This window comes from Anser brachyrhynchus (genome assembly GCF_964034855.1).
Source record: "Anser brachyrhynchus genome assembly, chromosome: 1".
Classification (NCBI taxonomy): Eukaryota; Metazoa; Chordata; class Aves; order Anseriformes; family Anatidae; genus Anser; species Anser brachyrhynchus.
The window spans coordinates 148,103,234-148,119,578 of NC_137694.1; the positions used below are offsets into that span (position 1 = coordinate 148,103,234).

At 39.4% G+C, this 16,345-nt stretch overlaps 1 protein-coding gene across 20 annotated transcripts in view; it reads right to left on the minus strand.

Annotated features, from left to right (window-relative positions):
- MCF2L (MCF.2 cell line derived transforming sequence like) overlaps nucleotides 1-16,345 on the minus strand; it is a 161,170-nt gene that overhangs the window by 61,532 nt on the left and 83,293 nt on the right. For all 20 annotated transcript variants that reach the window (XM_080577107.1, XM_080577106.1, XM_080577095.1 and 17 more), the window contains one exon: nucleotides 5,114-5,197. In XM_080577107.1, the coding sequence (XP_080433233.1) occupies nucleotides 5,114-5,197 (84 nt within the window). The remainder of the gene's footprint in view (nucleotides 1-5,113; nucleotides 5,198-16,345) is intronic.

Sequence of the window (16,345 nt, forward strand, 5' to 3'; positions counted from 1 at the left end):
CTTCTCTAAAATTTTTTAACCATAGCACTGATCATTAAAATTATGTGGATCCAGAGAATTAGCAGTAGTCATTAAAATGTGGATCCGGAGCATCAAGAACTCATGTATATTAAAGGAATGGAAAAACAATCCTTAGAAACTAGCAAACCTAGGTAATTTAGCATTTATTCTCTATGTTCTGCTACATCTAACTTTTCCTACCACAGTTGCAATTTTCTTTTTTATGATGTTCTCTTTTTGTAAGTTGGTAGAGTGATAAAGAACTGCCAAGCCAAGGAAATTTTAACACTGTTTTGCACAAATTCTAATCAATAGTCATACGACGGACTTGTTGTCCAAAAACACTCTGAAGTGACAGTTATTACTCTTTTCAGTTTAAAACTGCATTGAAAGTTACAAAAATTATGAAATTGGCACAGCTGCTAAAAAACACACGTGTGCACTGAGAAAATGAAAATTTCACACAGCCCAGTAAAAGGCATGCTGTTTTTCCTGGTAGGACTGGCAAAATCAGGGAGCAGCAAAGTAGAATGCTCAGACTTTCAGGAAACAAAAGCAGATTATTTTGCAGTGTTCCCCTAGTTATTCTGCTCCAGTTTGCAAACGAAAAGGTACTCTCAAAAGCACTCTACCCAATCCCACGAAAAGGAAGCAGTGTAGGTGGATATAATTATATGATGACAGATTCAGGTTAGAGGACCTGCATTTTAGCTCTATCATGCAAATGAAATTGCATTCAGATTAAAAGAAAGATATTAGTTTTCTATTGATCAATATGGGCACACAAGACTCAAGAGCTGAGTCATTTGACAATGACGATGATCAAGAACTTCAGTTCAAAAAGATCCAGCTTGTATAAAAGTAATCTTGTTTGCAGTGACGTCAAAAGTTAGGTACTTGTGCGAATGAGAGAAAAGCTTAGTACATATTTTGTTTTACTGCTGTTGTGGTTCAGATACTACGTTTATATGTTTCTGAAAAGGAATTTCTCCTTTCCTTCCCTTGAGGAATATACTCAATTGGAGTACTCAAAGTACGTGAAATTAAGAGTAGACTTCAATGAATTAGTGGATAAAAGCTTCATTGCATATCCTTTGCAAAGGAAAAAAAAGAATTGAGGTATTTATTAAAAAGTATTTCCTTGAAATGAGTGAAGTTTTAGATTACTTCACAAGCTGCATTTTGCTCAGGCTGATCAGTAGTCAGTATACTGGCCTAGAAAACAGATTTTTTTTCTTCCACATTTTTAGTTTCTACAGACAGCAAGTTCAGTGTACTGAATATAAAACCACAGTTAGGTCAACACCTGAGTGAGACAAACTGCTACTGTTTTTTGCCTCTTCCACTGTCAGTACAGGACACTTACAATGAACGTGTTATATGGACAACAAAGTTGAAATTTCAAAAATAAATGCTGCAATGTGTATAGTACGGAATCCACTTAGAAATTCTCAAACACAGTTTACAGACTCAGGACCCAATGATACAACAAAGACAACAGTTTAACCAGTAAGGTATTTCCAGGTCACTTCCGTACAAGAGAGCAAGAACATTGCTGATGAATTAAAGTTAGAGAGAGCAAGGAGAAGCAAATCATTTACAAGGATAATTTAAGGGCCAAAGATTAAGCATTTTAAAAGCTAGAACAAATGCTAACTTTTTCAACTGCAGGAAAGCCAGCTATGAATAAATATGCAAAAATACAAGTTGCATGAAGAATTAAAAATGGCAACTTTCCTTTAATGGAAATAACTTTGTTTGAAGTTGTGCAATGTATGAAGAGGCATTCAAAGCAAAGTGAGCTGAAACAGCTGGTTTCAGTACTTGTGCTGGCCAGGAGTGCCATTTGCACATCACACAGCTTGTATGATTTAAAACATATAAACATATACACCTGTCTGTGTGCTCTTGTTCATCTACATTTGTTTTAACACACCTGCGTATAGCAACTGCAGATAGTTACAAAGTTGGCTACGAAAGTAATACAGCAACTTTCTAAGCCAGGGAAGAGAAAATATTTGTGAAAGAAAATATAAAATGCAAATGAGAGATTGTAAGCAAGGTACGCATTTTCCAGAGACTTTTGAGTAGACCGTCCAACATCCCTTTAGAGGAGAAATAAATAAAATAGTAATAATAATAAAAAACACCTTTGCAATAGAGGAAAAGTGGTTACAAAAATAAAAACTAAATGAAGAACATGTTAGACAGGTGAAACAGTGAACCATGTAGAGAGGACTGTCTGCTTTGGTATGTGGAAGGGCACACCTAATATGGCTTAGCAGCAACAAAAAGAGCAACAAAAATTCTTGAAGTTAAGGACCTTGTTCCACAGAAGGAAGAAACTCCAAAGAAAAATGTAAGCAGCTGGGCCTGAGGTAAAATATAAACACTGGGGTTTATAATCTTGTTTTGTGAATGACTGATTTGAAACCTCATCCAGAGCTTGCAGCTTGCCCCTATTACATGTGAGCTGAACACAACTGCAGACACTGCCGAGCAACAGCTGGAGCCTCCAGCATCTGTAGGAGCAGCTAGCACCTTGCAACCTTGACACAATTACATTTGGCTATGCTTGCTGAAAAACTTAAGAATTAAAATAAAGTTTTATTTTAAATTGTTTTGTTTCAAGCCTAACTTGGATGTCCCCAGAGCATTTATATTATAATCTAACACAATGAGAGAGACAGAATCCTTTGTACCTCCAGAGGAAGAGACAGACAAACAGGTGATCCTGTTTTAGCTCAAAACACAGAAATTAGCTCAGGAAGGGCTACAATCTTCAGCTGTTGAAGCAGACTGGTTTGCATTCACTATTAAGCAAGCATCCCACAAGACCTAGATACATCCTATTTGTGAAACTGATGTGATTCTCAAGTGTATGTTGCATTGGTGTTGAAAAAACACCTAAAAATGAAACATATGACATTGATTCACCACACCTGCAAAGAAGCTATCTACCAGAAGTATTCATAACCTAGAAACTTTAATTTTAATGTGTTTTGTGTCACGTCCTAAGATTCTGTTTGAAAGGCAACTTATTCATTAAAAAAAGTCCCCTTCACACACACAGGGAAGGTCTTATGTGGCATTCCAGCAAAGCTACTTGTAAGCACAACAACTGCAAGAGTAAGTAAATTGTATATAAATTGAGTATCAAAATATTAACTCTGTTCCTTTGTTCACAAAACCCATAACAATGCTACTTGGTACAGCACCGAAAATAAAACCCTCAGTGTCCTGCAGGAGGACATTAGGATAAAAGAATTGAATTTCAAAGTGAAATGAAAATGCACAACAATCTAATTGCCCAATAATAATACAATGTAATGAAGAATATAGTTACAGTCCATAATAATGCAGCTGTCCTACTATTTCAGGCGAACAAAACAGACTTAAAATAGATATGAGATTTAAATATAAACCGAATAAAATAGAATGAGGAACGGCTGTCCTCACTGAGCTCCACTGCCCAGCAGATGTAATGAGTGCTGATGACACTTGTAGCTGTAAGAACTCAAGACTGGTAGGGGGTGAAGAATCTCCCACTGGACTCAATGAGATTTCAGTTATCTACTGAAATCACCAGTTTTCCACTTACTTCTGAGGGTCAAAATATAAACCCTACTTGGAGCTGCCTAGATAGGCTGGTTCTTGCATAACACTATTTCAAGCTAATTTTTGCCCCTGGATAAAAAGGAAGAGCTTGGAAAGTCAAAAAAATAAATTGCCAGAAAAGAATTGTAGCTTACACACCATCATCCCAAATGAACCATGAATAGCCATCTTCATAAAGAAAATAATCTTATTTCCACGTACTACTATCAGCCCATAGAAAACACAACCACTACTACAGTTCGAACACTTAGTTTAGCTTATGAGGCAGTAATAAGTTATAAATAATGATCAGCTGCGATAACAATGAGATTTAAAAAGGTTTTATCAAACAAAGCAGCACATTGTTTCATTCCCGGGTGTCCCTTGATCTGATGCAGGAAGGGATTCAAAGGAGAAAGAACAGTCAAAGTCCAACTTCAGCCTAGAAAGGTTAACCTCCTTCATACTGAAGGAGGCAGGGCAGCTCTGCAAAGCTCGTCCCTCTCCATGTATTGGAGGGAGGGCAGGGCAGTAACTCCAACAAGTTCACTGCTGCACACCTGTGAGAGCTTTACAGACAGGAAGACAAGAAAAGAAAACACACACAACAACACGGAAGCTTAGCAGACCCCTGTCTCAGCCTGATCAGCAAGCAGAGGCACCATCTCCCTTTATCCATTAGGGATTAGTCACGGTCAGTCCCAGCATCTGGATGGACCAAGCTCAGCAACTGATGCCTGCACAGCACATAAACACATTGCTTACCTGGCACAGGTAATCCAGGGGCATCAAAAACACTCTATGCTGTGTAAACACAGCTGTGCTGCTTTTAGAGACAGCTTTTAGTCTACAAAGCAGGTTCCTTTGCAGAATGAATGCAGGGATACCAAGAGGAAAAGCCCTTCCAGAGCTGCATGTGTCTGAGCGTGGCACTGAGACTGCTGGGGAATGTGCTACAGTGGTGCTTGCTCAAATATCGCTTTGGTCAAGCCCAAGGTGTCAGCTTGGGTTTCAGTACTGAAGCTAACAGCAGAGCTGGTGGCAGCTTAGCCTGCAGTATGAGGACCACCAGACCACAGCGGCATCAGCACACCCACGCTGCATCTCCAATTCCCAACAACAGCTCAGTTAGTTGGGGGAACTCTATACCAGGATGCAAGCCCTGTCTCAGCCACGAGCACTGGGAAGCACAGCTCCCTTAGCCCTGACTACACGTTCACATACCAGGCTCCTCTGAAATTCCTTATTTTTTCCCATTTATTCCTCTGTCCTACCCTCAATTCCATCCCATTATCCTAGACGCTGAAAATGATTGATAATAAGGCACGATGGAAATTTTAAATTAAATAAATACCTTCACTTTTTTGTAAATCCTTAAATAACGAGTCTTGGTAGTCTGTATTTTCAGTTTCTTATAAAGAACACATTTGTGAGGCATCAAAAGCCGTGAAAGCATAACAGGTCCAGCCATAGAACTGAGCAGTATCCACATGAGGGACCATCATACACTTCTTACCTGACAGGTAAGCAAATTGTTTCTTTAACTGGTCCTGAATATCTGCAGCATAGAGGGGAATGATATCCTGATGCATGATTTCATCTGTGGGGAGAAAAAATGCAATGCAAAGTCATTTTATGTAAAGTTTTAGAGCAGACATGAAAAATAAAACAAAATCGGCGCTAAGAAAAAAACACCCAGAAAATCGTCTAAGTTTTCAAAAATAATGAAAATATTTGGAGCCTTTCAAGTGTTTGCCAGGGGCAAACTTTTCTTTGAACAGCATATTGATAAAAGATTAAGAGCGATGTAGATTTGCTGGCATGTGGAAGGTATACTGGATGTCACTGAACCAGACATTGTAAAGCTAATATTCCTCAGGAATGATGTTAAACAGTGAGATTTTACATATCAAATGCATTTTTTATTAAAACCTTCTCAACCTATATGAAAAAGAAGCAGAACAAATGTTAGCATCCTGCTTGCCAGGCCTCACTGAAACCATCCCACACTGCAGACCTTCCCAAGCTCCAGCACCTACCAACTCCTCTGGATTTTACGGAAGGAGCAGCACACAGCTCTGAAACCATCACTGCTATCCCACCCAAAGGGAAATTTTATTGATGAATAACCTTCATTATTCTGCAAAGGGAGTATAGCTAGCATTTCGCATGCCAAATAAAGGGTAGGGTGCTGCCAGAACCTTGCCTAGGGCCTAGATACCGCAAGGTAGCACCGCTCTGCGTGACGGGCCTAGCAGGCCTGGAAATTCAGCCCCGCACAGGATGCACTGTGAAAAAGCTTTGCCTAATCTTTTTATCTTAACCCTTCTATCTCACGGTAAGGAGAAGTGTAATAATTTCCTGAATCTTAGTTGTCGGCCACAGTATCTGAGCCAATGTGCTTCCCCCCCCAGAAGGGAAAGCTCAAGCAGAAATCTAAGTCTTGCTAACTGCTTGAATCTGCTGACCACGATAAAGACCTCCATTTCAAAGACATGTCAGAGTTGCCTCCGTTCACTGAGCTATGACCTTGTTCTTAAAAGAAAACAAAAAGTTTTAATCTTGTGATTCTAAATATTAATTATCTTCTATTTTTTGAGCCTCATTGAAAAGCATTGAAAGTATAACTGAGCATTTTCATTCCTTCATTTTGAGCATTTTTTAACCCACTGTTACATAAAGAAGTTTTGCTTTCGTTATTTTTTCAGGTACATTAAATACCATTAAGATACACCCAATTCTTACACTCAGAACCATAAGTGTACACAGAAGTAAGTAAAAATAGAAATGAGGTATGGGGATAAATATCATCTGCATTAAAGTACAAGCTGATTGAGCAGAAGTATTGCTCTGGCCCGCAAGGATGGGCTATGCTCTTACAGAGATCTTTCAAATGCCAGAAATTGAGGGGAGAGCCCTGCATTGCTATGAGCAATTCTCATGCGTGTACAATTCTGAGAAATGCAACTATTTGAGAACAGTCCCCCAAAAAGCATTCTGCTATTTCTTCCAGATAAGCAACAACTTATACTGGGAAACAGAACTTCTCTGTTCCCTTTCTGACAGCCTGACAAGAGGAGCAGCCGTGATCACTGTCAAGGTCACACACTAATCAGAGCTATTTTTCTGCATCCGGTGAACGGCTGCTGGATCAGAAGACCTCTGCATACCATGCTGTCAAATCCGTAAGTGGGCAGATTTAGCTGTCAAGTCATATTTCTCCAAGACCTGCAGTTATGTCATCATCGTAAGGTCTTAAGGAGAAAATTAGAAACGGGTCTTTTAAAAGTTCCATCTCAGATGGCCAACCCATTTCCAGAAGAGGGGAACCCCCCACTCTCCAAAAGAAAATAGATTTTATTTTTACTCTAAGTGCTTGTTAATACAAAGAGCCCACCTGCAGCAGTGGTTAAGAAACTAAAGTCAATCCCTGATTCTGCAGGTGAACCCATTCAGCTGATCCTATGACAGGATCAATGCCAACTTTTTTGGTGGGAGACATGAAAAGTGAAAAAAATGTAATCACTGTGTAATATACCATCCTGTCTACAGTCACAGGCAGAAGTAATTTTCATTACTGCCACATAAGCCCATAATAAAACAGGTGTGTGTTGCATACATAGGTAAATACGTGACACGTAACAATTAAATAGGCAAGATGTTCATAAGTCAGGGAAACTATATTTTATGTTTACCAGACACAAGGATCCCCGCTTCCTGTCATGCCTGCGTGATCTGTCACGTTGCTGTCCTGACTCATGCCACACAGAGATGCAAATTGCTTTGGTTGCCTCACTGCTCTCTGTGGCAGGAGCGACAGCTTTTGCAACCCGCCAGGGCAGCCCACAAACTTGAGATCACACACTTTCAGTGAAGATGCAGAATTTTCCTCTCTCCGGTTTAAATCACAGTTTTAATTCAAAGAGCCAGCATGCTTGCAGCTGCAGGAGCAGAGCAGCGCGCCCACTTACAGACCAAAACCCTCCTGAAGCCGATCCAGTTGTGGCTCTCTGCCAAAGCACAGCCCTTCCCCACCTTGCTCTGGCTCATCTGGTTTCACGACACACTTCAGGAAGCAGATTGTGTGTTAAGATCAGAGCTGGTTTTCAATAATTTGAAAAAAAATAATGAGATAACACACAGCAGCACAAAACAAAGTGAGAAAATGCAACTCTTGAAACTCCTGAGCTGTTTATGTTCAACAGCTTGACAGGATGCACTTGAACCCAGTAGCAGTGATGGGCTGAGGAAGAAAACCATGAAAGCACGAGGCAAAAGATAGAGAGCAAGCTAAGTACTTGAATGAACAGTAATCATCAAAAATGAGACATGGACAGAGAATGTCCATGAGATTAAGAAAACAGACAGGCTTATATAAAGTCGGGACTCTGGGGATTTATTCCTGCTTCTCTATCACATTTGTTGTGAATTTTATCCACCATATTACAGTATCTTTTTTTCCACTTGACTTCTTATGAATAGAATATAATCTTCATAATCCAAGAAGTTACCTTGACCAATAGATGGCATTCATTACAACAGAACTAAGTGATGTGACCTTGAAGTTACAATAATAGGCAAAAGTAGCAGTTATCTGTGTTAGCCACCCTTGCTGGTGATAAGTAAAAAGAGAAAAATTCTGCAGCCACATTTACTAAACAATAAAAGTTTTATCATTTATTTTGCTGTGACAACAAGCAGCTTGCCCTTCTACAGAAGGAGGATGGAACTCAAAAATACAAATGCAGCAGTTGAGACAACTGCTGTAACACAAAAGCAGAAGCACCCCAAATGCGCTAATGCTGTAGTGTCCAAAGTGCATCCAACAATTCCCATGTTTCTGCAGCGCCCACCAGAAAAGAAAAGGCAAGTTTCAGTGAAATGGAAGGCTTTCCCTAATCTACATTGCAGCTGCGGGAGGGGATTGCAGTTTATATAGAACATTAAACACCACTAAAACAGTTGGTGTGACAAGCTACAACATAAAACCTAAACGTGCTACAGAGTTCAGTATGGGCTGCAAAGCCAGCACAGGACATTAAGTTCTGCACCCAACCACTTCGTAATCTTTATGCATTGCAAGCTAGGAAACATGAATTGCTTCAGTGCTGTAATTCATCATTTTGGTTTGTCAAAAGTTAAAGTTTCTTGGGGCAAGTTTTGTTTCTTTTTCTTACAGGATATAAGCAGGATTCATTTTTGGATTTCTTACACTAGGCACCTATAGTAAGTGGATCACTACTAACCAGAATCTCCATGGACAATAACTAACAAAAGGTTCCCCAGCCTTTAAAAGCCACACTGTAAGCTGATGCTGAAATGTTGCCCTTTGGATTTAATATTACATACAATAACTGTCATTCATTCTTGTTTGCACTGCTTTGTGCGATCCTATCAAGATGGTAGAGTAAATCAACAGCCAATAAGGATTGGAAAGTAAACAATCATTTTTGACGTTTCCTTGAGCTAAATAGGATTATTTAAAACAAAAGGATGAAACAACCACCACCACCGCAACCACCACCACCTTGACACACAAGTGTAGAAGGCCGTTGTCAAGTCACTGATCAGAACTGTAAGAACAGTTTGCAGACTTCCTGTTATTTACATATTGAAACAAAGAAAATACCTTCTTTCTTTAATGTAATTCTTTCATTACACCCATATCCATTACTCTTTCCCAGGCCTGAAGAGCTGAAATACTGGCATAAAGCTTTCTTTAAGATGCCAGGATTCATTTTTTTCTTGAAAAGCACTCACAAAAAGAAACACATTTTTCAAGTGCATCTATCAGAAACTGGTCTAGCACATTGGCAACAGAGTAGGTAATCAAATTGATGTCGGTTTACAAGACGGAAATAGCATACAAACACAAGCTGCTTCCAAATACAGAATATTCTTAAAAGCAATCTGTAAGATATCTAAAACTGTTCCCAAGCAACATTTCCTAATCCTTCCTGCACGACGGCTGTAGGAAGAGAGTCTTCAGTGCACAGGTACCAAATCTTAGTTTGGGAGGGAACAAACCCAAACTTTTAACAGCCAGGCACCTCAGAGAGGAGATGCTCCTACCAGTGTCATGGACCCATGGCCTTTCACTCTCCAACTCTCCCCTCCAAATTTAACACAGATACTCAAACCCTCTTATACACCTGGCTACCTCCCCTAGAGATACAGCTCCCCCAGTGTCAGCTCCCCATCCCCTTTCTAGCACAGAGCAGCCCTCCATTAACCTCTCAGCAAGCAAGAAGGTGCTCACCACAGGGTTAAGAGGGCATTTTATTGTGTTTTACTCCCTGGAAGAGCAGATTCAAACACCGGCCATTCAGCAAGCTCCAGTCCCCTCTGGAGATTGCCATCCCAAAAGCTCTTCTCACCATTTTGGCCAGAAATCCCTCACGGTTCTCCCTCTCCAATACCTCGTCTCCCTTCAGGGGAAAAGCACCATCGCTCCACATTATTTTCTTTCTATCTAACATCTCGCCGAAATAAAGAGTTCTTCATAGTTTGTTTGTGGTGGAATCTGATCTCACAGGAAGATTTTCCATCATTACTTGAATATACGGTGTCCTTACTAGAAGGAGATGAAGCACACGCACATTGAGGGGCCCGTGAAGGCACATGCTCCTTCAGCTCATGGCCTCGGGGAAAATGATTTCTTGGAAATATCCTTTAAATAGAGAACCTGCCACCTGCTCTATTCTTTAGGGACAATACCCATTTTAGAGAAGCTAATAAATTGCATATTAAAATACAGAGTTACTGAAAATGTGTTTTCTAAGGAATTTTTATGGGCTCAGACTCTATTTATACTTACATGAGACAGCATCCACACAGTCTATAATTTACCCTGTTTTACCTTGACTGTCTCACACAGTATTTTCAAAACAGAGACCCAAGAGAGAGTGTCTGTTTTACTATATGTAAAATTCATAGCTGAAAAGAGATACTCATACCAAAACATGCTAGAATATCCAGTCTTCTTGAAGAGCTCATTTAGAGAGTTTTTCTCAAGAATCTGCTTAAAATGAAGTCCTCAAGATTTATAATGCATCTGGTATTGTGGCTACTAATAAAACAGTAAAATAAGGTTCTGTGAAGTCATTGATGCTATTTTTTTAAAATTAGTATTTTATTTTTTTTTTTTAGTTTTTAAAGTGAACACATACAATAGCCAGGAATGCACAAAGTTTTTTTTCTTAAGCCAGCACCTGGAGGCTCTTTAAAAGAAATAAACAAAAACAACAACATAACATCACAAGTTCTAGTATTGAAATTGTGCCTAAGAGAAGACAGATGTCATCTTACTAATGTAGAGGGATCGGTTACATATGCAGTTCTTACAGAAAAAAGATGATGATGTTTCTCTTTATAAGATGTGTTTAAAATCACCTTCTAACTCTATTTGAAATCTTGCTTTCATAGTTCTGTCTCTATGATGGAGGAAGATGGCTTAGAGTGACCTGACCCCGTGTTACCAGAAGCAACTGCCTGCATCTCAAATGAAGCAGGATTACTATTTAATAGTTTGAGCATGAGGACTAAAAGGTAACCCATGCTTGAGTTGCCTGGTGCCAGAAAGCCCTGAAGAAATACAGACCTGAAAAAACAATCAATGTCACTCAAGTCAAGATTTTCACTTATTGGTTAAAAGCCTCCTCCTTCTTTTCTGAACAAACTGAAGCTTATCTCATTCAGACTTGGTCTGACAAGATGAAGCAAAACCATTTTCACAGAACACAACACTGCAGTTGCATTTGAGAAAACCGCATCGACATTACGCTGAAGAAGGTCTCCTAACAGGACTCATTAGCCTCTTGTAATGGGTTTAATCCAATTCCCACTGAGCCAGCTGGAATTATACCACCCTTTGAGTAGCTTTGAGTAAAATCCTATGTCCATTACTTTGTAGCAGCTCAAAAGCCAACCTGTTTGTACTTTTATACACATGTGGACACAATTATGCCTTTCAACACAAACCCCAGTAACACACCATAAAGCAAACTACAAATCATTTTCCTGCCTCCTCTTTCTTGCTGAGTCAACACCATTTTCCTGAAATATGATGATGGCTTTGCTACTAAATGCATGCCTTAAATTGAAGAAATATGTCTTGTTCCCAACCAGTTTTGTTTTGCATCTCTTCTGGAATGGCCCACCCACCCAAATGGTTGAATGTGTTTTATGAAGGGGGTCTTCATTTGACACATCTCTTTACCAAAGCACCCTTCCATCTGGAAATTATAAATGCCAAGATAATGCCTTTCAGAAGGGTTCCTTCATCTCTCGCAGCCCCAAGGCAAACCCTTCATTGCCTCATCCTTTTCTCATCTTCCCCCCTCCAACCACCAGCCCTAACAGACAGTTCCTTTGTGTGGCCCCCAGAGCAGGAAGGGCCAGAGCATCAGGGCTGGTGAAGGTAGTTTCATGTTGTGCCATGTGGAAGAGGTCTAAAAAGACTATCCTAATGCAAGGAGAGCTCTCCAGATTTAAAATGGAGTTTTATGAGGTGCTGTTGAATAGAATTTTACTTGAATAGAATTGTTGAATAGAATTTTACTGTTTGAATACTGTTTGTTTGAATAGAATTTTACTGTAAAGGCTTAACAGCCTACAGAAAAGCTACATCTCCTATTTCCTTTCCCAGTCAGAAATGACAATTCCCTTTCAATAGCCCTGATGCACAGAACCAATCTTCAAGTTGAGATCCTTTTTCTTTTAATTGAATCATGCTTTATCTAAGATCCACCCCCATGGCATGGTTAACACCAGCTTATTTTCTCTAGGGTCTCTGATTCCCTTTACATTAAAGGAGGGCAATTTAAAGGGCCTTACCATGGGAGTCAAGGACACAGTAGGACAGTATAGCCTATTGCTACAGTATGCATACAATAGTCTGACTACATATATAGCCCACTGGCACAATAGGCTAGTCTGTAATTCTATGCACTTTCAATCTTAAGTAAAGATCTAATTGAGTCAAGACGTGGAAGTGGAACTGCCAAACAAAATCTGAAGTCTTATGGGTGATCTTCCCTCTATTATAAGCTCACGCATTCCTGACCAGTTGAAACTTTAACAGAGCCCATAATATTTCTGCAGAACTCCCATAATCCCTAGTTTTAGTAATATTTAAATGATTCCATTGAAATGAAACTGGAGAATTCTTCTTTTTTAATCATATCTGAAGAAGAAAAAAACTACTTAGAAAACACATATCTTAATCCTGAAAGGAAAATTTCTCTATTTAAAATCAGAGGACGTGAACTTATGCGTGAAACAACAGAGAACTAAGACATCTTTATATTATGTAGATGCCGACTGAACCTGCTTTATTCAAGCAATTCCTGCTTTCTGTAATCAGAGTTACAGGAAAAAGAAAAAAAATGACTGTCCATCTGGTGCTTTGAGATCACAGAGTTGGAGCTTTGGCACCCAACTACCCACAAAATTCTGAGGTTGATGGTCTGGTTTCCATGCATGGAGATTAACCACTGATCTTTCTTTCGAAAGAAATGGCTGAGGGGTACTGCAAATGCAGTGCTGGCATGAGAGGACAAGAGGTATAGCAGTCCCCATTTTCTTTGTTCTGACTGTGAAATAGGTACTCAAAAGCAAACTTTGACAACCAACCAAGATTTTGATTTGTTTCAAATGCTTCTCTAAAACTTTTGGACTTGAAACCTTATTACACATGTCAAAGGATATCATTGCCTTTGTTCTTTTCTTTATTCTACCACCCTTTTCCAGAAGGCAGCAGAATTCTTAGTCTTAGTTTGCCTAAATAATACCACCTCAAAGTACAAACATCAGAGGAAATATGTCCTCTCTTCCGTGTATAACAGAAGTACTCACAAGGTACTGGGAATACTAAAAACTCCAGCTTCTTCCTCCTGTGTCTTCAGTCACACCTACTTGACGCACACACTCCATTGTCCTGGAGCTTCTCAGAAAATCAACTATAAGTTTAGCTTACAAAACTGATCAAACACTAGCTAATCTGTAACCAGAAGAAAACTATGTAACAATTAGGAAGTCAACCTAGGGATCGGCAAGATCTAATATTTCTTTGTACTTGAGGAAAATCTATACCATGATAAATCATATAAGAAGCTGGGCAAAAAGAAAAAAAAAAAAGAAAAAGATGTTGCAACTGTTGCAAGAAAGAATTACCAGTTACAGTCTGATTAGTTTTCACGTGCTTTTGTTCTATAGAATGCTTACACACACCTAGTCTGTTTTGGCGAGAAAGAGACGTTCTTTGTGCTATTTCAAGTCATGATAATTATTCCCTTGCTAAACTGAAACAAGGAACTTTGACTCATTCCACACAGCCGTCTTATAGCATAACTTCTTGCCAGCAGCAGAGGACTTAAAGAGAGAAAGGACAGCAAGACTGTCACATGAACCCACTACCTAAAAGCAAAACTTCACATGGTGTATATGACATGTTATTCCTAATGCAACAGTAGCATTCCTCTCATCCCCTTTCCAGGTTGTCCCGAAGAAAGCCAATGAATTGATCTTCTGCCTGCTGATAAACCTTCTTCAATTCTTGCAGTATATTTTCAGACTGCTAGGAACCATGCCCCCAAAATAGGGTTAACAGATATTGCCAAACCTGCTGCATTAGATCCTTAATATTGCAAACTGTACTGAAAGTATAGTATAAAAATATTTCTGAAGTATTAGATGTACTTAAAGTTATCCCCAAGGAGCAAATTTTACAAAAATCAAAGGATTTTTTTTTTAAACAGAACTATTAGATACAGACTGAGCATCAGAGAAGAACGTTCCCCTAGCAAGTACTCAAGCACTAAGAAGGTGATTGACCCAGATGTGTCTCACTCAGTGCATTATCAAGCAAACCTCGATGGAATTAAAAAAAAAGTGTTAGACTTAGGGCATTAGATCTTATTACATGCAGTTGGCTGAGAAAATTATTATGGGAATTTTGCTTTTTAAGTATTAAAGCCTTGTAAAGAGGGGGAAAACCAAGTCTTAACAAGACAGAAACTAGAAAGAACAACTCTAAATAGAAGAACTGCATGCAAATTACAAGGCATCTTTAGCATAGCTTATAAACTGGTGGTGCAATCAGCTTAACCACATACCCTAAAGCACAGATCTTTTCAGGCAACCAAACCGAGGACTCTTCACTATTGAAGTCCTCTACTTTCAAGACTCTCTCTGCAGAAAAGCACATATCTCAAAGCATACCTAAAAGCTTTACATGAAAAGTGAACACTTGCAGAATCAGCTGCATGAGTATCTGGGAACTCTACTAAACAGGACAATGTTTTTGCATGGTATTTTGGAAACAAGGTATTAAACGAGGCATGCTTTCTTTTGCTCTTGATTGAAAACAGAAATCATAGCTATAAAACTAGCAGAGAAGCTAGTTGTACACACCTATTTTGAAGAGAAGTTCACCTGCTCAAAGAGAGTTACCAACCTGCACTGCTGCAGTATGGTCCCAGACAGCGTTTTCCTTGAAAACTGGAAATGGGATTCAAAGTTCAGCGCTGCAGCCTAACACCATGATATCAACCATGGGGGTTTCAACACCACTGAGGATGGATCAAAACACTTCTAACAAACAATGAATTTGATAGTACTCAGACTTGAGCACACTCCGCCATGGAGCTGTACAGTTACAAACTAATGGTTTGAAAGGGGATGTAAAGAATTTCATGGATGTGACAGCATGAAGGACGAGCCAAGAGGCTTATGTGGTGCTGAGTACACTTTCCAGCTAAGACGTGTTTACCTGCAGGGGTCCGTCAGGTTCCCAGTACTCAGGACTACAGATGGCTTACAAAGAAGGGGCTGACCAGTCGGTAACCAAAGCGGCTGTCCCATCTTAACCAGAGAAGACAGAAGTGGTAATAGAGCAGCTCTGGAACTGCTGTACCTTACTGCCTGGTGTCCTTAAAAAGATGAAAGACATCACGTCTCTCTCAAGCAGTGCTAATATTAACAGCTTCTGGCAACAGAGAGGCAGGACATGGTTCAGTATCTCTCACAGGCAGCTAAAGAATTCTTTAATGCAACACAGGCAGCTCTGCTGCTCACATCCAGCATTTTGGAGGCAGCATGCTCAAGTTTTGGCAGGAAATATTCTTCTGCCCTTCCTCTGCTTCAGAGATGCATTTTCACCTCTTTTAAGTCTCAAATTAAGCATCCATTCATTATCTAATCTCAGAATTTGGCACATTGCTGTAATGATTAATCAAGGTCTCCTAAATAAAGCTTTGGCCCTGTAAGCAAGGGGTTATTTTTGATGTAAACTGACTATGCAAAACAAAATCAAGGAAGGTATTATTTCTTGGATTTATTTATCAGTGTCTCATCTGAGGGGAAAAAAAGGGGGGGACAACAAAACCCCCCAAAACAACAAACACTAGATTCTGAAACAGCCTAATCTGTATGTTAACTCTGTTTTGAGGTACTGTTTTGCTAAGGTTTAAAACCAAAGATTGACAGCTCTTTCTCTGGAGCTTGTGATTTAAGGGATACAGGGAAATTGCTTAAGCTTCTTGGAACAAAAAGTTTCCATATTTTCTATGTGCCAAATACAAAGAAGATGCGTGTTAAAAGTAACCAACTGCTGTTGGTTCATTAAGAGAAATCATAGTTCGTTGTCTCAAGTAAAACAAAATCCTCGCTTAGTGCATAAAATCAACAAATACCTGTCATATTAACTGAGAAGTAAATAGATATGCTTACTCTGAGTTAGATGACTAAG